This window comes from Harpia harpyja, chromosome 6, assembly GCF_026419915.1.
Source record: "Harpia harpyja isolate bHarHar1 chromosome 6, bHarHar1 primary haplotype, whole genome shotgun sequence".
NCBI classification, from domain to species: domain Eukaryota; kingdom Metazoa; phylum Chordata; class Aves; order Accipitriformes; family Accipitridae; genus Harpia; species Harpia harpyja.
The window spans coordinates 46,609,056-46,632,603 of record NC_068945.1 but is presented as its reverse complement, the minus strand read 5'-3'; the positions used below and the strand labels follow the sequence as shown (position 1 = coordinate 46,632,603).

At 36.9% G+C, this 23,548-nt stretch overlaps 1 protein-coding gene across 4 annotated transcripts in view; it reads left to right on the top strand.

The window, feature by feature from the left end:
- The window catches only part of POT1 (protection of telomeres 1), an 83,118-nt gene that overhangs the window by 40,938 nt on the left and 18,632 nt on the right, over positions 1 to 23,548 (top strand). For all 4 annotated transcript variants that reach the window (XM_052789276.1, XM_052789278.1, XM_052789277.1 and 1 more), the window contains 4 exons: positions 8,495 to 8,785; positions 12,648 to 12,803; positions 19,077 to 19,237; positions 23,137 to 23,225. In XM_052789276.1, coding sequence (XP_052645236.1) covers positions 8,495 to 8,785; positions 12,648 to 12,803; positions 19,077 to 19,237; positions 23,137 to 23,225 — 697 coding nt within the window. The remainder of the gene's footprint in view (positions 1 to 8,494; positions 8,786 to 12,647; positions 12,804 to 19,076; positions 19,238 to 23,136; positions 23,226 to 23,548) is intronic.

Genomic DNA, 23,548 nt, shown 5'->3' with positions numbered 1-23,548 from the left:
TAACAGAACTGAAAGATTATCCAGTTTTAATTACATTTCTGTTAATATTTCTTGAAGTGCATTTTTATGACTTCTTATGATGATTTCTCGTGAGTTACAGTACTTAGGGATTTGCAGTACTGTATTTGGGCCTTGAACTGCAGTCACTGCTCTGCAGAGATGATGGGGGAGATCCTCCCACCCCCCAGTGTAAAAGCTAGGCCTAATTGTCTAGCCTCCCTCTATCTTCATGGCAAAGAAGGAGTTATCTCAAGTGGAGTTTTCTTGGAACTTTTTTTATGATTCACTGTGGATGCTCTTAATATCTTAAGACTTAATGCCTAATGTTTAAGCTGTTAAAGAGAGGGAAGAGGCAACCTGCTGGTACTGACTGAATCTGCAATATTTTATCCTCGCTTGACTTAGGAGTTTTGGCATGTATTCTGCCTTTCTTGTATTACTCAAACCCTGCATGATGACAGGATTGTTAATTTCTTCATTGGCTTTTCTCTGGTATTCCTGATTACCTCTTAGTGATTTGCAAACAAGAATTTATTTCCTCATTCCCAGTGAAATGAATTGGTATTTGATTTCCATTTTAATGTTTGAGAATTGGAGAAAAGTGAAGCACTTTCTTATTTAGGTGTTCGTCTTGTTCAGTGTACTCTAGTTGTCTGATAGAATCACTGTCTAGGATGTGTTTTGATGGGTCTTTTTTCCTGAATACACAGCATTATAGAGCTGTGTGACTCATGTGGAACACTTGGAGAATGAAGAGCAAAGGAGTGACCTCTCATAAAATTCACTTATATGACTTCCTCAGCATAATGCAATCTTTGTAGCAATTTCAAAGTCTTAATTCTCTAGCTTTTTGTTATAGTAATCTTGATGCTATTCTCCTCTCTTACTTTCATGCCTTAACTCCTTCCTTACATAGGCTCTAGTTGCTGTAACAAATTAAGTAGGAGTCTTAAAGATGACAGCTTCTTTGTTACACAGCACTAATTCATCACCACTGCAATTCTCAAGTCGTGCACTGAATAGGAAAATGTCGTGTAGAAAAACAGGGTAATGGAATGGGGTATCATGATAGAAATGCACCATGAGCTGAACTGTGTTTGCACAGACAACAGTAACTGTGTCATCTACTAACTCTGGAATAATTACGGTTTATAATTCTAGTGTTTTAGCTTTGCAATTAGATGCGGCATCCTAGACCTTTAGAATAACAAAATGGAGAAAAACAGCAAGAAAAAACCCCAAATTTCTTGCATGCTACCAATTGCATATTCATCTGCTTCAAACTCTTTAGATTTACAATAGAAATGCATTGCTGCTTTGAGCATAAGTACTTTATAGTCATGATAGATGGTTATTCCCTCCATAGATCAGTCAGTTGACAAGTATAAGATATATATTTTGCTAGTGAGTTTCTAAGCTGTTTGCCTGTCCACAGAGGAGTGGGAATCTGAATATCAAGCATATGGAACGTGGCATCATAAAAACATAGCAGGCTCAATCAAACTCCCTTTTTTGTTATCCTTAACAGTTCTGTCCTGTCTCTCTTTTTGTGCATCACGCTCCTTAACCTAATAATACTTAACCTAGCATTTGTTCCACTAGGTTACCTACTCTGATCTTTAAACCAGTCTGCTGTTATTTCTAGGAGCACTCTTCTGCAGTTTGCTAGCGGTTTCCTTGTCTCTGTGTATTCCCTCCTTTAGTTTAATCCAATTTGTCCCATGAAAGTGGATTCCTTCTCTTTCTTTCTACTTGATGCAATATGGAAGGCACTGAGAGAGACACACAGGAGAAGTATCTGCTCACTTCTTATTCCTAGGCAGCTCTGGCCATAGCTGTCAGGTTGATAAGGATGAGAGGGGAAAGTCTGGAGCTTAGATACGGAACATACTGCGTGAACATTAAACTTTGGCAGAATTTAGCTGCCAGATTTCTAGTGTCCTCTGAGTAAATGTCATCCAAAATATAAAAACTTGGCCAAAGTTAGGTTTGAGACTTTTTGCTAAAAAGGATGTCAAAGAACATGTTGTCTGCAGCATTGCAACCCTGTTTTCCAATTCTTGCTCTGAAGAGTGGAGGCAATTAAAATTTTTTTACTAAACAATTATGAGATTCTTTTTAACACAGAGATTTTTCTCAGAGATGTCAATATTACTATTGCTTTTGGCTTCTCTTCAAAAATTATGTAAGGCATGCAACTCACTTTGAAGTTTTGATGGAATTTAAATTAAAAACACATATTTGTCCTAAAGTAAATAATGTCAGGAAATACTGACTGTAGACAGTGATAGAGTTTCTCCATAATTTGAAGTCTTAGAATTTTGCACATATGTTTTCTGAAATTTTCATCTGAGTACTTGTGGTTAAGTTACCTGATCATGTCTTAAATATGTAGGAAATACTCCAAAATAGTAGTTTTTTACTTTACTAGAATTTTCTCAAATATACTATGCCACTTTTTCTGAGGAATATTTCTAAAGCAGTACTACGATGCCTGCTGGCTTTTTTTAAATTATTATCAAAACAAATTATTTCAGGTGGTTTAATTATATACACTTTTTGCATACAATTTTTTTTTCCACGAAATAGTTACAATATGTTCAGGTGAACTGGTAAACAAAATGTACAATGTATTGTTCATTTTCTTCTTTAATTTGTATTTCTATTGCTGCAGATGTTTCTGATAATCTTATTTTGCAGGCAGCAATTCTCAGGAATAGTAGAGGATAAGCTATAATTTACGGTCCTAATAGCTAGGTGTATTTTTCATGTCTTCATAAAAATTAATTTGACTTCCATATGACTAGCCTTGTTAACTTTCTTTTGGAAGGTGCCTGCAGATAATTTTTGTAGTTCAGTTTTCTTGTTATATTTAAACATGTTCAAAATGGTTTAATTTATATAAGGACAGAGATTTACTAAGTTACTTGAAATTGCTTCTCTATTTCATTATTACCTCTCTGTTCATACAGCTGGAGGTACACATACAGTAGGATTACATTATTAAATACAAGAAAATATAATCAGCATACCATATTATCCAAAGTTGTTTAGACTGTGATTTACTTTAATGTGAGAAAACATTTACAAGATATAAGGAAATACACCAAGTGACTTTGGGTGGTTTTTTGACAGGAAACTTTTTTTTTTTTTCCATATAAACAGCATCAGTGATAGTCATCAAACTTTTACAAAGAAATTAATCTTTGGATCTGATACAGTGTTAAGGCTCAAGTTCAGTTGTCTAGCATATTTTTTAGCAATAAGTTATTAAATTAATAACAATTTTAACGAATCGTGGTCATTTTTTTTGGTGTTGGGAGTATTTGTTTGCATGTTCTGTTATGGGATGTGTATATCATTCAAATGCTTGATCTGCAACTTTGCTTTAGCTTGGAAGTATGTCATCAGTGTTTGTGATGGGTTTTTTGCCTTCCATCCCATCCCACCTTCATGCACTGCATGACACTCAGAATGGAAAGCAAGCATTTCCTGTTTCCAGATTAGTTTTAAAAATGTAGGTTTCCAGATTGTAGGACTGAAGTTGTTCTCATGTTGCCAAGTCTGGAGAGGGCTAGTGAGAAACATCATCATAAATCCAGGATTTTGATTTTTCTCTAAGAGGTCCATAACACAAAGGAGCAACTCCCATTTAATAGAAAGGATGTTTAGGAATGAAATTGTTGAGGCTTTTCATACCCTAAGACTTCAGGACAGTTCTTTTGGGATTTTTTTCAGCTAGTTTGAGGCATATAAACATAATTTCTTAACAAGACACCTTCTCAACCTGCTTCTGTTTTGTTTCTTATTTAAAATGTCAGAACCACTGATAAAGTAATAGCATTTAACAGGAGAAAGCAACCTTTGTTTATAACCCATCACTGCTCAGATGGCAAACAATACTTATGGAGTGTTTCCAAGTTTTAAAAGCTCTGTGGTTCAGTTCAGACAGGTCTGAAACCCATGCTGTCTTGGACCAGTGGCTCTTAGATGCTATTCCATTCTGTGTTGGCTACCTGTGCAGCCAAAAATAGAAAAGAAAGAACCCAAGGAAATAAGCTGAATACCTAAGTGAACTAATTTTTTGTCTTGACACAATGGAAAACCTATGTTTTATTTGTTTGTGTTTTTCCATCAAGTGTCTGGTCCAGCTATTCTAGACCATTTTTCAAGTTAAATTGCAGTGATCTGTCTCTAAAACTTTGTGTAAGGTGGTGAGTGAATGGGGAGAATTAAAGGTCATCCGTTTGTGACTTGGAACCCCCATCCCCTAGCATAAGGTAAATTTTTTTATCCAGCCTCTAGAAGGAAATCCTTTTTCATAGCCATCATTTATAAGAACAAATTAGAAGAGTGTGTGGCACCTAGTATATTGTGTTCTTTTTTTTGGCACTGTCCCAAGTTCTCGTCTAGGTTTTCGCATGGAGTTTCACTTGAAATATAATCCATGTATTAGGTATTTTCCCCAAATTCCTACAGATCTTTTTAAACGTTCAATACAATCAAAATACTTGGTAATCAGTGCTGGGGAACCTTATGCATCTAGACGTGATAAGACTTAGGATGGCAAAGGGGGTATTTCCGTGGACAGTTGTGGACTAAGAGTAGTGTGTTATTGAAAGAGGTTACCTGGGGAGGTTCTGGAATCTCCATGCTCGGAATTTTTCAAGGCTCAACTAGCCAAAGCTTGATGTGACACAGTGCTGACAACAGCCCTGACCTGAGGAAGAGATGGAACTTCATGATCTCCTGAGGTCCCTGCCAACCAAAATTCCTACAGTTCTGTGACAGCCAGCTGTAACCCCTTCATAAAGTTTTTTGCTCCTGGAGGCTTGTGATCAGATGCTGTGTTTGAGGAGGAGGGGATTTTTTTGTCACTGCTGCTGTGTCAGCTGAACCCTGTTTGTGTCATACAGAGTGGCATGTGCTTATATACATGTGTTTAACTGAGGGGAATACATTGCTCACCACAGTAACTGTAATGCTTACAGATACATTGCCTGTAGACAATTTTGCACTCTTTCTTTTGTTTTCACTAGCATCTCACATATACTACATTTCTGCAGTTACGGGAAGGCTGGGTAGCAGCATCTGAACATTGATCTTCTATTATTTTTGTTGTCAACCATGAATCACAGGGATCATAATTTTTTGACTTCTGCTTAGGTAAAAGATACCTTACAATGAGGTCTTCAGCTGAATGTATACTCAAATTGACATAGAAGTTTGGACAGTACATTTCAGATGATGCAATAATTCAAGTAACAAAAAAACCAAACCACAACACAACTTGACGTCTTGAAATAATTTTATATGTATAAATAATGAAGAAGTTTTAAGCTTAATGTATTAATGTTTCAAAATATTATCTTGAATTCCTGATCCTTCCATAAATCAATAGTTAAATTTATTTTAGGAAGTCTTTCTTCTTAGTATAAGAACGTGGACATTAGCTTAGTATATGTTGTTTTACAAGGCATTTTTTGATATTCTAAGATGATCTGTGACTGCAGTGGTTTCATAATAGTCCTTTCCTTCTGTAATTTAACAATCAGGTTTGATGGAAAACTACCTTGGAGATACTATTATTCCAGCTTTATACCCTACTTACTATCGCACTTTTCCATTGAGTGAGGTGAATAAAACCGGCTTCAGTTAAAAAAAAAAATAAAATTCAGGTGGTTTAGGTTCTTGTAAATCTATTTATAAATATTTCAAGATTAGCTTCTTTTCAATGAGCATATTCAGGATAGAGTTGTACCCCATAGAAATCACTAGAGTTTATTGTCCACACAGTTTGTTGAGGTGGCATTTCACCTTTTGTTCTTTAGTTTATAAAAACTGTGCCAAAGGCTGCTGCAATATGTATTGGAGTTTACTTGCCTGCTTAGAACAAGCCAAATGTATTGTATCTGCTTTGTGTTTGTCCCAGAATATATTTTTGTTTAGCAACCATTATTTATTGAATTTATTTAAAATTCTCGGGGAATTTTTGAAGTGATAGCCATCTGCCCCCCTTCCCTGTTCTCCCCCCCTGCCCCAGGCTGATATTTAAAAAAAATCCCCAAGACCTCTAGAATGACACAAAATCTACTGAGGGGGAATTGTCATCATATACAAAAGTCTCAGATTAGCTCTTTTCCCTAAGTTTAATTCAATTTCAAAATCATTTGTGTGTGGAAAATATAACTAGTTTACAGTATCACTGCTTAACTTGATCTGAGATCTACTTAAGAGTGCCATAATGAAACAACATTTGCCCATGGATTTTGTTCATCTTACACTCCAGTGATTCCTCATCACTTTAGTAATGATTTGTTTTTAAAGAACAAGCCCAGGGAATTTCTGTTGACCATCATCTGTTCTATGGGTCTGACACAAGTAATTTTCCAGGTATGAAATATTTTGTTCTATAACCCATTCTACATTTAGTTCTCCTGTTTGTTCTGTTGTTCACTAAATAACGTTGTTGAATGCTGTTTACCTTTGAGACCACTCAGTGGCTTCTCCACATACTTATGCCGAAGGACATTTGGTTTTGCTTCAAGACCATTGGTAATTTTCTCATCATGACACTTCAGGTTTACCTTCTTATGTGTTTTATTTCTTTTGTTATTTTATAACTGCTTTTCACTGCATTAAGGCTGATTTCAAATCCACTAAATGAGGGTACTAAGAGATGATGGAAGTACAGCATGTTCAAGCACAGCCTCATGAATGCTTAAAACGTGACATAAAGGGTTTGGGAAATGGGGAAAATAGTCTTTGGTGAAATATTAGTAGAAGCCCATGGAGACAAAGTAGTTTCTTGAACTGGTTTCTTGAAAGGTTTAGAGCTGTCATAAATAGGCTAGAGGTCTAGGACAGAATTTTTAGTAAGGAAGAAGTCAAGATATTTTGATGATGATTTAAAAGAATTAGTGGAGAAATAAATAAATAGGTAAATTGGAAATTAAAACACTTTGAGAAACGTTTGACATCGGACAAGATACTTAAAAATATGCTTGAAGTATCTTTTGATAGCAGATGAATAAGTAAGGTTTTCTCCCCTCTGTATGTTACCTATTTTGAGAAGCTGTGGAATACAATGCCAGTAGCAGCACCTGAAGTAAATCTGTGTATTTATATTAAATAACATCTTAGTGTCATAGTGGAACATTTCTTTCCAGATCATGGGTAATGGGCACAAATTGATTATGAAACTATGTATTCTCCTGATTTGTCCATTGGGTTTTCTTGTATTTTCAATATTTAAGCCTAAACGTTAAAAGACTAAAGCTTTTCAGTGTTACGATGAAGAACAACTACATCATGAATTGATGTGCTCCGTTGATCAGGTCTGGAGAATGCTTAAGTAAATGAAAGTTTATCCTAGAGATGATCCTTAGTGCATTTATGCATTATGTGAAAGTATCAGGGATTAAAGGAGTTCCTGTCACCAAGATTGAACTGCCTTGTTTATGAATTTCCAAGGAATACTTGATTTGTGTGCTTTTTAAATTTCAGTGTGTTTATAAAATATAGGCCTAAACCATTGGCAATATTTTCATAAAAAAATGTTGCTGTTTAGAACTTCAGTCACATCTTTCAGCTTCTGCACTTTTAAATCAGTAGGATTTTTAACCATTTGAAAACTGAGCACTGGGAATCCTAAACTAGATCGTCTCACAAATGCTATATTCAGAAGTCTTGTTGCTTTTTTTTGTAAGCAAATCTTAATTAAAAAAGGATGGATCAAAGCAGACAGTTTGGGATTTCTGGATAATGAGTCATGCAGTGCTTTGATATATATATATAAAGTGCAGGGAACAGTAAAACTAGACTAGATCCTTGAAGGAATGCTTCAGACTTTGAATACTGTGTTTTATATGGTAGCAGATACGCAGCTAAATCAGCAGGATACAGGGGACCTGCCATGTGCAGGGCAGCAGACACAAGAGTAATTATGAAAGCTGTATTCATAATTCAAGGGATGAAAGCTGGTCACTGTTGCTTTATAGAAAAAAAAAAAATACCTCCTAGAACTGATATTTTCTTTTTAAGTTCCATATCAGGAAATGAGGCTATTGAGAGGCAGAAAACAGGAATCCATAATAACTTTGCTCTGCCATAGCTCTGCTGTGTGACCCCTAAAAATGAATTTCTCTTGTGCCTCAGTTTCCCCATCTGTAAAAGCAATCCTGATGTGTTCCCCACACAAACATTTTGAGTTTTGTGAATAAAATACTCTGCACTGATGCTGTATATTTACAGGTAGGTACTAGTCTGCCTCTAAAAATTTTTGTGTGTTGGATTTTGTGCTTATTCACTTTGTTTTCTTGTTAATGTTAATTTCCTTTTTTTTTTGTTTGTTTTTATTTTGACTCTGTTCTCCTAATAGCACCAGGAACAAAAATGATAAATGGTCCATTCTTCATGCATATGTTAAAACAAAAATGTATGTGTATTTTGATGCAGTGCAACCATTTTTTTTTTTCCCTCATTTTTTTTACAGATCAGGGAATACAATGGACAGATGCAGGGAATTACCGGTGCGGGATTTGCATCCCTGACATTTGATGGAACTGTGGGAGCGCCAGTAGTTCCTCGATCCTCTAGCAAAGTGTACACTTTCATGGATGAAGAACAGAAAACAATAGAAGAATTGCGTGTTTGGGCAGCCAGTAATCTTTCCATCTCTGGACCAGCAGCAAAATTGTCTGGTGTTAGGCCAATGCTGTTCTTTGATCTCACTTGCCAGCTGGTAGGAAAAGCAAAAGTGGATGGATCTTCTTTTCTTCTAAAGGTAGATTTCTTTTTTTTTTAAAGTAATTTGTTAGATTTATTTATTAAGACATTGTGATTCAGTTTTTTGCTGAAACAAACATATTCATTGATTTAAGTAATGTTATGTAGGTAAATATTTTGAGGTTAAGCAAATTTATGATCCTTGACCAAATTATTTCTATGAAAACAAAACAGAAATCCCAGTTCTCTTTAAAGTTGTTCATCTGATTTATTTCTTTAGTTTTATAAGATGGCATTGGTATGGATCATCGTTTCACAAACAATTGTAGATAAATATTGCAAGATTTCTTAAGTTGAAAAATATTGTTAGTTTGAAATTTTAACCTCGTTTTTTAGTTAGCAGCAATTATTGCTCTTTTTTCTAGATCTGCTGGATATAATTAATGCAGTAAGTAGCACTATCTAGAAAATGAATGATTGGATTATTTTATCTATCTTGATGGATTTTAGGTAGCTTATTTTAGTTATACATAAGCGCTCTGGGGATCAGTGCTCACTGGAAGTACAAAATGCATAGTGCCACACAACAGGAGAGTACTTTCCAAGGGTGATCCTTAACATGAGCTAAATAAAAAGGAGGTCTGCATAATTCTCCTGGTTTTAGCTCCAGATGTATCAGTCTGGTATTATTCTGAAACTCCTCTGTATTTCTTTTTCTTTCTTTTATAAGTTGATTGTTAAAATGTGAGTGATGAACAGTCTGTTATTTTCCATTTTATGACTTCATAAAATTATTTATTGGTTCTACTGTATTAAACTGTATTGTTACAACATTTTTAGAAACAGCACACTGCATTATTCCTTCATTAAAGCAGCAAAGATTTTTCTTGTGCAGAGCAATGCATGCACTGCACAGAAAGGAACCTTAACTGTCATCTGATAATATACTTTGCAGCTCTTACAAATATTTCCATTTAATTATCCCTTGTGAAATAGATGTCAAATGACACCCAGTAAAATTTCAGAACTTTGTGGGCTGTAATTAAGTTGTTCATTAATAAGTATATGTTCAGCATTGAAGGACCCTTTGCAAGGACAGAGACAAGTGCTTTCTTAAATTATTAATATTTCTTTACACTCTTTTCTGTGTTTTAAGGTCCGAAGTCAATTTTGTCAGTTTTGTATAGTAAAGATAATGACTTGGGGGGGGAAAATTTAGGATAGATTTAGGAAGGTAAAAGTTTGAAATCAAATAATGGTAGATCAATTTTTCTGATACGTAATTCCTTTGTGTATTTTTTTTAGTAGTATAAAATACTAAAAACTTAAATCTGTATTAAAATATATCAGACAAGCTTAAAAATGGTAGATTAACATTGATATGCTGTTGCTAATTTCCTCCATTTTACAAGCATGGCACAATCCCTTTCTCATATGAAAAGTTGGTCATGATAGAAGAGAAGCCTTTTTAAAAATTTGTAGACAGATCTCTGATTATTTTGTTGATCCACTAAACAAACAAGCAAACAATTCAATACCAGCTCAAATGGAGTGATGGTGATTATGATATTTTGGTTATATGTTTTGTAATAATGATTTAAATGAATCACGTCATTCCAAGTGTATTAGTTATATTAATGGTTGGTTATAATATAAAATATAATGATTATTTTAAGCGTTGAGCTCATGTAAGTACTGGGGATTGCTTAAAGACAAGTAAAATGAATTTCAGTGATTCTGTGCATCACCCATAGCGTAACTTTTAATATTACACTTGATAAATTAATTGGGATATGTACAGCACTTGAGGCTGACATGGCATAAAGACAGTATCACTAACTTGTTAGTGCTTACCTTTTTCTGATAATTTTGTTATTCAAATTGATGGAGACTAAAAAACTCACACTAGAAGTTTTTCTGTCATTTATGCCTTTCACAGGAGTTTTACTATTATTCTTTTATTTCCTTCTGTCTGTTGGTTAAATTGTCTATGTTAAGCTATGTCACACAAGTGCCATACTCTGCTGAAGAGAGAAACAGGTTTTTTCAGTGTTTTGCTGACCATTGTGATCAAAGGTTGCTACTAACCCTTAGCTCCAGTCTGTTCATGACTAGTAATGGAACCATTTGCTGTTTCTTATCCAGAATTAATTTAATCAGTGTTGGCTTTTGAAACCAGGGCTTCTGTGTTTTCATCTGAGTAAAGTGAAGCTGCAAGCTCCTGAGGTAGACAGCTTGATCTGTTTTCATATTTGTGCATATGAAAAACAAAAGCAACTACTCTTCTAAGGATTTTTTTTTTCTTGTAAAGAAAGCTTACTGGCTTACAAATTCCTCCAAAAGGTGCCCTGACGCTAGTCCCATTAGTTCCTCTGGCAAAGGACATTTTAAAGCTAAGTAGTCATCCTTGTATCTGACAGGGAGCATTCAGGTTATTTTAATCCATTTGTCAGACCCATCTCTTAAGTGTAGAACTACCAACGTATCCCAAGTAAAGTCAGTTGAAAAATAATGGGAAACTTGGCAAACTTAAGGTTCTTTGACAAAATAAAGTGGCTAAATTCATAATATATATGCACTAAATCTATGTTTCTCAAGCTCAGGTCTGGAAAAGGTTTGATAATTCAAGCAATGGGCAACCTATCTTTCAAAGGTGGTTTTAAGTATTTCATGGTACAGGATCGGAAGATAATAGGCTTTTTTTTTAATCTGTGGCAGCGTGTACCACGTCATTATCTGGGTCCTTCAGAATACACTCTTATTTGGGAACATTAATTTGATGTTATGGGTCATTTTCACTGTGAGCAGTTTTTCCCTTTATCTCTTGATTTGAGATGAGTATTTCAACCATGAGTTATTCTCAGTGTATTTACACATGGCTTTGCTGATTCTTAGATCTTTTCTTGTGGGTCCTTTGTTCCACAGCTGTTAAGCATAAGGGGTAGAAACCCTTTAAAAATTAAGCTTTGGTGTCTTTTTTTTCTCCCCCTCTGCAGTGCCTAACTTGGGACAAAATGCCTTGGTATCACAAACTTTCTGAAAATTAGCTTCTGTTGAACCTATATGCATGAAATCCTATGAAATGCAGCATTTCAGTCTTATAGTTGAAATGCCTCTAGATTTTTCTTTTTCTATGCCAGGATTTGAGACCATTATTTCTGTTGTGTTTGAGAAGAGTGTATCTTCAGGAACTCAGGAAACCATAGTTTACAGAATATATTGTAAGCAGCTATCACTGAAATTTTAATGTTTTGTTTCAGTAGTAAGATTTTGGTTCCAAAGTGCTAAGTCTGTTGGTAATGTTACTTTTTCACAATAACTTTGATAGCTCAAAAATAACTCTGTTGATATTTCAGTACTTAAGTGTATCAAGAAATTTAGCTTTAGGCAAACAATTTTTAGAATACTCATTATTTAAGTATATGCTAAATACTGATGTTTTTCTAATATGTTCTGGATAACTAGCAGTGTATACTGATGTAGGAGATCATCAGTAATTAAGGGAGTATATGCTGTGTACTCAGTCTTCACATACTGTAGCTGGAATGTTAAAAAGAACCTATAGCAGGATTAAAATATTAAATATAGACAGTTCTGCATATGGTGAATTCTAATAGTTGTAACTGCTGGATAAAGAGTTGAGGTTTTGCTAGCGCTGGTGGTTTTTTGTTTTTTTTTTTTTAAATATTAACAAAACCCAGGTTTTAACACTTGATCATGTTTTCTCTAGAGGTTATTTTATACTCTGTGAGGAATAATAATTAAAAAAAAAAAATCCCAAAAAAGGGATTAAGGACTTTAAGACTGAGATTCCAGTTAAGATTTTTAAATAAACAACAAATTTGTTAAAAAAAAAAAGTTATTTAAAATCTCAATCTAAATTATTCTGAGCATATCGAAATAGTTCATTTGCATTGCAGGTATGGGATGGCACAAAATGTCCCTACCCAACATGGAAGGTGCCTGTGGAAGCAAGAGACCTGGAAGGAGAAAAAGTTGTTCTTCATCAGCTGCGAAATCTAACGGTGGACATTCTAGTCTATGATAACCATGTACAACTGGCAAAATCACTTAAGGTAAAGCACAGTTTGGTGTTTCTAACTCTCGTTTTGTGGCCTATTTTCTGCTTAGAACTCACTTCAGAGAATGTATCAATTCAGTTCTGCTGTTAATTAGTTTCAAATGTTCCTCTTTATCTTTCATTGTATTTTCCATACCTTTTATTTGAAAGCAAAACTCCTTCAACACGTGTAAAACAGCCTCATTACCCTAAAATTGCCACGAAAAAATTCTTCCAAATTAAGCAGTTCTTTCCAGTCACTGTAATATCATATATAATCCTGTGAAAATTATGCACTCAGAAAATGTATTCTATACTTTAGAATTATTTTTTAAATTACATAAAGTGGGGTTAAACTTGTAGTCCCATTAAAGGCCTGTAATTCTAAAGTCAATAAAAGATTTTCTGTTCTATAAACTTCTACAATTTGCAGTGCAATCTTCATTTAGTGGGTCAGTAATGTTGATTATGCTTAGATAGAGAAAACAACAACATAATTAAACATTTGATCTTCAGCAATACTGCCATCTTGCTTCTGAATACAGTAAATTAGCAAAGAATACATCTTACATTTTATGCCTTGCCCTCTATACCCAAGCGTCGTTTTTAAGAAAGTGTTTACCAGAAAATAAAGGTAAGTGATAGCCATTTGTTAGGCTGGGGCTATCAGCAGGCATGAAATCAATTTGATGTATTAATGCCTGCTCATAAGTAAATGGCAGATAGCAAAATAACTTGCCTTTGTGTAAGAATTCATAACAAAACTTACTCACAGAAGTATTTCATTACTTACAGGTTTTCTTCCAGAATTGTTCTCTTGCTAACTGGTGTAATCTATTGATATAAATAACTGCTGATGTTCCAGTGAAGCAGTATGTTTTGAAAATTAAGGGAAAAATATATTTTAATAAAACATATTTTCTCGAGTAGCTGATGATACTCCCTTTATTACTCTCTCCTATTTATATTCAGGAATTCCTATTGAATGTGTGGTACACTGGATGTCTTCATCAGCTCTCAATTGTTTTTTTTCCTTCCTATAAGCCCTTCCTTTCTTATCTCTAAAGCATCTGTGCCTTTGCTGGATACTGCACTGTGTAGCAGAAGCTCTAATGTCAAAGGAAACTGTTAGGAAGCCTGGTTTGACCTACTGAGCAACACGGGCTGGTTTTTTCCTTCTGGCTATGTCCAAAGTTGCAGTAGTTTAACTCATGCAAGCTGTAGAAGTTTTAAGTTAGATCATTTTTGAACACTGCTTTTTAGTGGATTGTCTTAGTGGAATTATTGAAGAAAAAGTGCTGATATCCTAACAATTAAACTTCAGGAGGATTTGTTAAGTTCAGGTTGCAATACATGCAATTAATTTTATTTCAGAGAATAACCCAAAGACAATAAAATTTTGTGGGACTCTTCCTAAAATGGAAGATTTTAAAAAAGGTTTGTTTTTAAATACTAGTGGAAATCATGTCATATCATAAGAAAGTATAATTGAAATACTCTATATTAATCTGTATAATATTTTATTTAGTTCAGGGTCTTGTTATGCAAAGATTTTTTTAAAAAAATCATTTATGTAAACTTATAAAACTGGAGAGCGTTTAGTGTATGGATGTGCACCTTCCTGAGTGTGAACATGAGAACAGTGTGGACAGAAACTGCACTAGATGTTTTGCCAGTTTATGGTTTCAGAAACAAAAAAAGTGCACTATTTTTCAGCCATCTCTTCTGCATTTGACAGTAGCTTAGAATTGCCTTTTTTAATGTAAATTGTCATGGAATTGTTAGGTTATACTCACCCATGTTGTCATGTACCATTTGTGATGACAGTTGCAGCTCTGAAATGATGTTTTATGTAGGAACAATCTGTTTTACATGGCCCTGATACCAAGAAGGGCAGATCAAAAAAACCCCTGAAATATTTGTTCTTATTTTAAAATTGTATCTGTAGGCACATGTTCAGACAAGGAAGCTCTGAGTAAGCACTACAGTCTGGAGAAAGTGGGTAATGTATTACAGTGAATTTTTAGCAAATCCTGGAGCGTAGTGTCGGGGATATTCCTGCAAAGTTTGTTAAAAGCTTCTTGTTTGGGTTTTCTGTCCAGAGAACTCTGAAGATATGAGCATTCTATCCCATTTTCCAAGACAGTCAAATATTATTTACAATTTTCAATGGAGAGAACTTCAGTAATATTGAAGGTATGCTACAGTTGATACCATAACTAGACTTTTTGTCCCCTATATTTACTGGCCTCTATTTCCTGCTGGGTAAGATTGTGGCTTTTCAGCATTTGCTGCCTTAGCAGGACACAAACTGAATTTTCAGAAGTCTAATCTCTGAAGTAGATTATTTCCTGGGGCATAAAGACACAAGCAAGAGCTACAACTAAGCAAAGACAATGGTGTTCACTGCTTTTTCTTGAATTTCCCTCTTCCTCTGGCTACGTGGGGTGCATGAGGCTTTCTCGTTACTCTAGGAACCCCAGCCTGCAACTAAGTCTCCAGAGTACAGTTGCTCCCCATAGGTTATAGTTTGTTATTTTTCAGCCCTTCTTATTCCAGTTTTTCCAGAGGTTCTCAGGATTCGCTCAGACCTTGCTGTACAACTCAGGAATAGGTCTGTGACATGGGTTTCTCCATCTGGGGTATTTTGCTATGTGGTAAGCATCAAGGTGAGAGAGCATCAGTGGTCAGTCAGTGCACGGTAGGGGTCCAGCTGTCCACAGCTGGTTGGAGATTTCCTTATGTACTGTCATTCATTGAATATGTGGTACTGTGCATTCCTCCAATGGCTTGATACCATCAATTTTGTGTTGCCATGCATTTTCTGGATTTTACAATTAAAACAATTAACCTTGAGTGTGCATACAAGTCCTGGTCCATAGTTTCACAGTATTCGTTTTGCGTTATGTATCTTCAGATGCAGAATTTGAATATTTTTCAGCTGTTCCTCCCGCTGTATACAATGTCCTGTCTTTTTTGATAGTAGTTTGGACTGAGAAGTCTTGCTTGCTTTTCTAGTGTCTAGAGTCGCATTTCCAACCTGCAACTTAAATGAGTTACATGGCTGTAAGATCTAGCCTTATATTTTTCAGGCCTGGGTAGCATTCCTTTGACGTGTCAGTGGTATTTTCCCCACTTCTGTCTTTGTAGTCATTAAAAGGAAAAAAAAAACACAAACCACAACACCCCCCCATCCCACCCCAAGTCCTCCAAACCCTTTAACGGATTTAAGTTGGTATTTTTTATTGCAAAGGACCACACCCAAATGTTGCGTATATGCTTCCTCATTTGCAAAAAGTTGTACACAATTTACTCAGTAAGATTAGACTGTTTATGTGATAAAATGATGACAAAGAAATCTCATTTTTAATATCATCAGCCATAAAATAGGCATAAAATCAGTACAGATGATTTTAAGTGATTCCTGTAGGTCAAGACAGCCTCTTGTCAGGAGTGTCTTTCTGGCCAAACGTGAACGTTTAACTGCTATGATAAACGACTGTTCTGAATTCATTAGTGTCTTAAATGCGAACACAATCCTGTATGTTTTGAAATAACTATGAGAATTTGCTATGTTAAAAAGTTGTTTTAGTTGGCTGGTTCCAGGGAACTGCATAAGTAACTTCTTCATTTTAATTCTTTTTAGCCTTAATATGTATTTTTAAATAGTCATATTTGATTTAGACTGCAAATAGAGTATTAGTATATTTTATATTACTGCAAGACGTGTTCTTATTGCTTTAATTTCATTTTGAATGAACTTGTTCTGAATGAGGTAGGTAGCTCATAAACAAAACTGCTGTAAAGTCAAGAAAGGAGTTGGTTTTGTACGAGATTTTAGTGATGGCTCTGTAAATCATGGTGTTTACTTTAATTTAGATTATAATTTCTTCTCAGTCAAGTATATAAAGTGTGCTCGGTCTGCAGGCTTTCTGTAAACAACAGAAAATACAGTAGTAACACTTTTAGCCGCAACAGCCACATTTGCTTGCCACTGTTAACAGTAAGCAATGCTGCCTCCCAAAGGAATTCACGGAAATTGCACTCCGTCTTGCACAGTCAGGTCTCATGGTCTGTGGTGACATTCATAACCTTCCGTACTTTTTCAGTATTTGGCAATGCCGATTATAATGGACCTTTTTAGTATAGTTCTAAGTGATATTAAAATATATAAAATAATAACATTTTCAGAAAAGGCATCTAATAAAATGCATATATAGAAAGATAGTAATCATAAATGTTGGGAAGTTGAGTATTGCACTAAAACATGTAATTCAGTTGAGTTTTGCATGAATTTCAGCACACAAGTTTAGAAGGCAAAACCAGCATTTTGTATTCTTGGCTTCTGGGCTCTCCTTTCCCATGTTTAATGTTTCATGTTTGTACTTACAGCAAATGCTTAGTTTTTTCATACATTGTTTTCTAAAGAAAGAAATTCTTCAATTATAATCAACCTTTTCCTGCTTATATACAAATTACTCTTGGGGAAAAAAAAAAAGTGGTTTGGCACCATTATATTTATATAAGGTAATTCGATAAGCAGAACTTAGCTAAGAACTCTAAAAAAACTTTCTCCAAAAGCATTTGTCATAGTCATTAGTTTAGTTTTATAATATGACTGTCCCTTGTATTTTTGGATATTCAACATAACTAAGTGAAATTTAGCATCTGGAAAGAAGAAAAACAAAAAGCCTCCTGATAAGCCTCTTAACTGCCATCTAAATGCACAAGCTGTCCTGTTGATATGCTTTAAATGAACAAAATGAGCAGCCCTCTAATGGTGCAGATCAATTAAAACTCTGGTGAGAGCTCCATGCCAGGAGCAAAATAGGTGCAGCCTGAAGTGCACTTTTTATGTCCCTGGTGCCTGAATTTGAAAATATGCTGCCTTTTTCCATGTGTGATTATTGTTTAAAAGAGCAGTTTGATACCAGCATTATATAGTTGTAGTCTGTTCCTTGACACAGAGGAGGATTCTAGAATAAGGATGCTGCTCTATCTGCTTTTCTGCTTTTCTGCATATATACATACATTTATAAGTGTTGTACTAAGACCTGGCCAATCTAGTCTAATAGGATTTAGGTTTCTACTGGTTAAAGCAGGAGCTGAAGCTGAAATAAGACTTAACAGACTGGCTGCTGTAATATTAATGTTAATTGAAGTCAATTTAAAATAATTTATCATTTATATAGGGCTATTTAAAAGATACTTAGTGTGAACATAAATCCAGGTTATTGAATATGTGTAGCTTGCCAGCTATCAGCTGGATCTTAGATTATACTTTAAAAAAAATATTTGGGTGTTAGTTAATTTGATTGAAAGGCCTTTAAAACACATCAAAGGGAAGTTAACTATATAATTAAGTCTCCAGATTATCTACCTTTAGAACCTTGGTTTTAGTTTGGGTTTTTCAGGGCGGTGGGGGGAAGGGATAATAGGAGTGGTATTTTGAAATAAAAGCGAAGTTAAAAGATGCGTTCGATGTTCAGCACTCCATAACTTCTTTCTTAACAGGTACTTGTATAAGTTAGCCTAAGTCCATTTGTGTAACTGGACAAAACCATTTCAGAGAACACAAAATAATTCTAAGCAAAACAAGAAGCATATCCTCCATGTACCTGAGGAGAAAATCTAACAGACTTAGGAACAGTGCCAAAATTTTTGAATTTCTAACACGCATTGCCTTTTGTCCTGGTGCTGAAAAAATGCTAACTGTAATGTAAGAGTAAGATATGATAAACAAATCTGGGTAAGCAGATGTGTTTATGTGTGTACATAAGCAGACAATATGCCATGCATGATGATGGACATGAGGTCAGTTGCTGAGTGCAATCATACATGGACAAATCACAGCATGTCAGTCTCTGGAGGGCTGTGTTGTGAATATAGAAGACAAATTGTGCCCTCAGGAAAGGAATATATTGGCTCGTTTGATCTGTCTTGTGAAGTCTGCTTGAGAATCAGATTTAGTAAAGAAGGCTTATGCTGGTTCTGAATCAGCCTTTGCTGCCAGTAATGTTGTCTGATAAAGCAAAACAAACAGGTCGCCCAGAGAGGTTTTGGAGTCTCCATCTCTGAAAATATCAAAACCCAGCTGGAGGCAGCCCTAAGAAACCTGCTCTAGTTGACTTTGCTTTGTGCACGGGGGTTGGACTAGGCAGTCTCCAGAGGTCCCTGACAATGTCAGCTATTCTGTGATTCAGTGAAACCGGTGAAGAAGGTTTATGAGGCCTAGATTTTTCCAAGTAAATAGCTAATTTTGTGTTATCTTTTTTTTTTTTTCTTTAAGATTGGAAGTTTTCTGAGAATTTACAGTATTCATACAAAACAAGCAAGTGCTGTCGATGAAGATGTCTCACATATAGAATTTCATCTTCATGGTGGCACCTGTTATGGTCGAGGAATAGGAGTCTTACCAGAAAGTAACCTGGATGTTAAGGAACTAAAAGCGTAAGTTCTATGTGTAGGTTTTTTTCCTAGATGATTCTGGAAAACTCTAGGCTAATGTAACAACTGTACAGTTTAGAATTGTAAACGTATGTGTCATGGTTTAACCCCAGCCAGCAACTAAGCACCACGCAGCCACTCCCTCACTTCCCCCCCCCGCCCCCTGCCGCCCACCCAGTGGGGTGGGGGAGAAAATCGGGGGAAAAAAAAGTAAAACTCATGGGTTGAGATAAGAACAGTTTAATAGAACAGAAAGGGAGAAACTAATAATGATAATAATAACAATATTAAAATGACAATAATAATAAAAGGATTGGAATATACAAGTGATGCACAGTGCAATTGCTCACCACCTGCTGACCAATGCCCAGTTAGTTCCCAAGCAGCAGTTCCCCCCGGCCCCACACCCCCCCAGTTTATATACTGGGTATGATGTCACATGGTGTGGAATACCCTGTTGGCCACTTTGAGTCAGCTGCCCTGGCTGTGTCCTGTGCCAGCTTCTTGTGCCCCTCCAGCTTTCTCGCTGGCTGGGCATGAGAAGCTGAAAAATCCTTGACTTAGTCTAAACATTACTTAGCAACAACTGAAAACATCAGTGTTATCAACATTCTTCTCATACAGAACCCAAAACACAGTCCCATACCAGCTACTAGACAATTAACTCTATCCCAGCCCAAACCAGGACAGTATGTAAGAACGAGAAACTCTGGAACAGAATATGTCTTTAGCACCACTAAGATGAAGAGTAAGTGTTTGGGGGGATAGGTAAATAAAGGCTAATTTTTCAAATTTAAAGTACAGTAGGGATTTAGATTTCTCTTTTATAGTGCTGTAATAATAAGGCCTGGCCACATTAACATACTTATTCAGTTTTATACTGGCATATAATCTCTTAAGATAAAAGCTAAGGTTAAGCAAATAAACTGAGCACATTTTAAGCATGTGCATATCTGTTACTTGGAAATGGTGAGACTTAAAGATATTCAAAATGAAACATATAATATAAATGCTTTACTGAACTGCGTTGTATGCATAAGAAATCATGGAGTCATTCAGGCTGGAAAGGGCCTTTAAGATCATCGAGTCCAACCATTAACCTAACACTGCCAGGTCCACCACTAAACCATGTCCCTAAGTGACAAGTCTACACGTCTTTTAAATACCTCCAGGGATGGTGACTCAACCACTTCCCTGGGCAGCCTGTTCCAATGCTTGACAACCCTTGAAGACAACACTTGACGAAATTTTTCCTAATATCCTATTAAACCTCCCCTGGTACAACTTGAGGCTGTTTCCTCTTGTCCTATTGCTTGTACCTTGGGAGAAGAGACCGACCCCCATCTCACTACAACTTCCTTTCAGGTAGTTGTAGAGAGCGATAAGGTCTCCCCTCAGCCTCCTTTTCTCCAGGCTAAACAACCCCAGTTCCCTCAGCCATTCCTCATAGGACTTGTGTTCTAGACCCTTTACCAGCTTCGTTGTTCTTCTTTGGACATGCTCCAGCACCTCAATGTCTTTCTCGTAGCAAGGGGCCCAAAACTGAATGCAGTATTTAAGGTGCAGCCTCACCAGTGCCGATGTGCTGGTTTTGGCTGGGATAGAGTTAATTTTCTTCATCTAGCTAGTATGGGGCTCTTTTGGATTTGTGCAGAAAACAGTGTTGATAACACAGGGATGTTTTTGTTACTGCTGAGCAGTGCTTACCCAGAGTCAAGGCCTTTTCTGCTTCTCACACCACCCCACCAGTGAGTAGGCTGGGGGTGCCCAAAAAGTTGGGAGGGGACACAGCTGGGACAGCTGACCCCAACTGGCCAAAGGGATATTCCATATCATGTGACATCATGCTCAGTATATAAAACCATGAGGAAAAGAAGAAAGGCAGGGGGACATTCAGAGTGATGGCATTATTTTCCCAAGGAACTGGTATAGGTGATGGAGCCCTGCTTTCCTGTAGATGGCTGAACACCTGCCTGCCAGTGGGAAGTGGTGAATGAATTCCTTGTTTTGCTTTGTGTGTTGCATGCAGCTTTTGCTTTAATTATTAAACTGTCTTTATCTCAACCCACAAGTTTTCTTACTTTTACCCTTCCAATCTCTCCCCCATCCCACTGGAGGGGAGTGAGCAAGCAGCTGTGTGTGGTGCGTAGTTGCTGGCTGGGGTTAAACCACAACAGCCAAGCACAGGGGGATGATCACTTCCCTTGTCCTCCTGGCCATGCTATTTCTGATGATGTTGGCCTTCTTGGCCACCTGGGCACACTGCTGGCTCATATTCAGCCGGCTGTCGACCAACACCTCCAGGTCCTTTTCTGCCAGGCAGCTTTCCAGCCACTCTTCCCCAAGCCTGTGGTGTTGCATGGGGTTGTGACCCAAGTGCGGGACCCACCACTTGGCCTTGTTGGACCTCATACAATTGGCCTCAGCCCACCAATCCAGCCTGTCCAGATCCCTCTGTAGAGCCTTCCTACACTCAAGTACATCAACACTCCAACCCAACTTGGTGTCATCTGCAGACTTGCTGAGGGTGCACTCAATCCCCTCGTTCAGATCATTGATAAAGAGTTTAAACAGAACTGGCCCCAATACTGAGCCCTGGGAAACACCACTTGTGACTGGCTGCCAACTGGATTTGTCTCCATTCATCGCCACTCTTTGGGCCTGGCCATCCAGCCTGTTTTTTTACCCAGGAAAGTGTAGGCCCATCCAAGCCATGAGCAGCCAGTTTCTCCAGGAGAATGCTGTGGGAAATGGTGTCAAAAACTTTACTAAAGTCTAGGCAGACAACATCCACAGCCTCATCCACTAAGTGGGTCACCTTCTTATAGAAGGAGATCATGTTAGTCAAGCAGGACCTGCCTTTCATAAACCCATGTGGACTGGGCCCAATTGCCTAGTTGTCCTGTATGTGCCATGTGGTGGCACTCAAGATGATCTGCTCCATAACCCTCTCCAGCACCAAGGTCAGACTGGCAGGCCTGTAGTTCCCCAGATCCCCCCTCCAGCCCTTAGTGTAGATGGGTGTCACATGTGCTAACTTCCAGTCAACTGGGACCTCCCCAGTTAGCCAGGACTGCTGATAAATGGTTGAAAGTGGCTTGGTGAGCACTTCTGCCAGCTCCCTCAGTACCCTTGGGTGGATCCCATCCACCACCATAGACCTGGGTGTGTAGCAGGTTGCTAACCATTTCCCCTTGGATTATGGGGGCTTCATTCTGCTCCCTGTCCCTGTCTTCCAGGTCAGGGGGCTGGGTACCCCGAGACCAACTGGTCTTACTATTAAAGACTGAGGCAAAGGCAGCATTAAGTACCTCAGCCTTTTCCTCATCCTTTGTCACTATGTTTCCCCCCACATCCAATAAAGGATGGAGATTCTCCTTAGCCCTCCTTTTGTTGCTAATGTATTTATAGAAACATTTTTCTATTGTCTTTTATGGCAGTAGCCAGATTAATTTCTCGTTGGGCTTTGGCCCTTCTAATTTTCTCCCTGCATAACCTCACGACATCCTTGTAGTCCTCCCGAGTTGCCCGCCCCTTCTTCCAAAGGTTATAAAGTCTCTTTTTTCCTCCTAGGAAAGGCCAAGTAACCAAAGTCCACATTCCTTTATCAGGAATTCCATTTCCTGTAGTACAGACTTCTTTTGGCACTATATTGTGTTTAAAGTCCCAGAAGTGATTTGAAGAGGAGTGTCTCATCTGCATCATTAGTACACACTCCTGCAGCTTCTGGCTCAATTGAGTTTTATGTGTCTGCTGGAAAATTTATGTCTGAACATTATACCTGTGTATTGATAAACAGTAGGTTTTATGTAAGTGTACGTATAGTCCCATATATATATATGTGTGTGTGTGTATATGAAAGACTTCTCTAGGTTATAAAATATTTAGTCATTTATTTTTAGATTCTTAGAATCTGTGGATCTGGCAGACAGTCAGAATATGGAAAGCATGTCTTCAGTGGAATTAGACAGCACTTTTAACAATGTTACAGGTAAGAGCAATTGAAAGCTGATTTGCTCTTTCTTCTAACATATGTATGGTCAAGATAAGGTCACAGTTAACTGCTTCTCTAAGTGTGTAATGTTACTTTCACATACAAAGCCTTAGAGAATTCTTCTGTGATTATTAGACTGGAAACTGACATTACCCTGTCCTTCTGTCTCACAGCAGAAGCCTTTCATATACATGGAAAAATACTTTCATAGGAGGCAGTGAATAAATTATTAAACACTGTGTTCTTAATCATATTATATTAGATCATAAAGCAGAGTGACGTAATTCCCTCCCTCTAAAGGGGAATTTCTTAGAGACAGG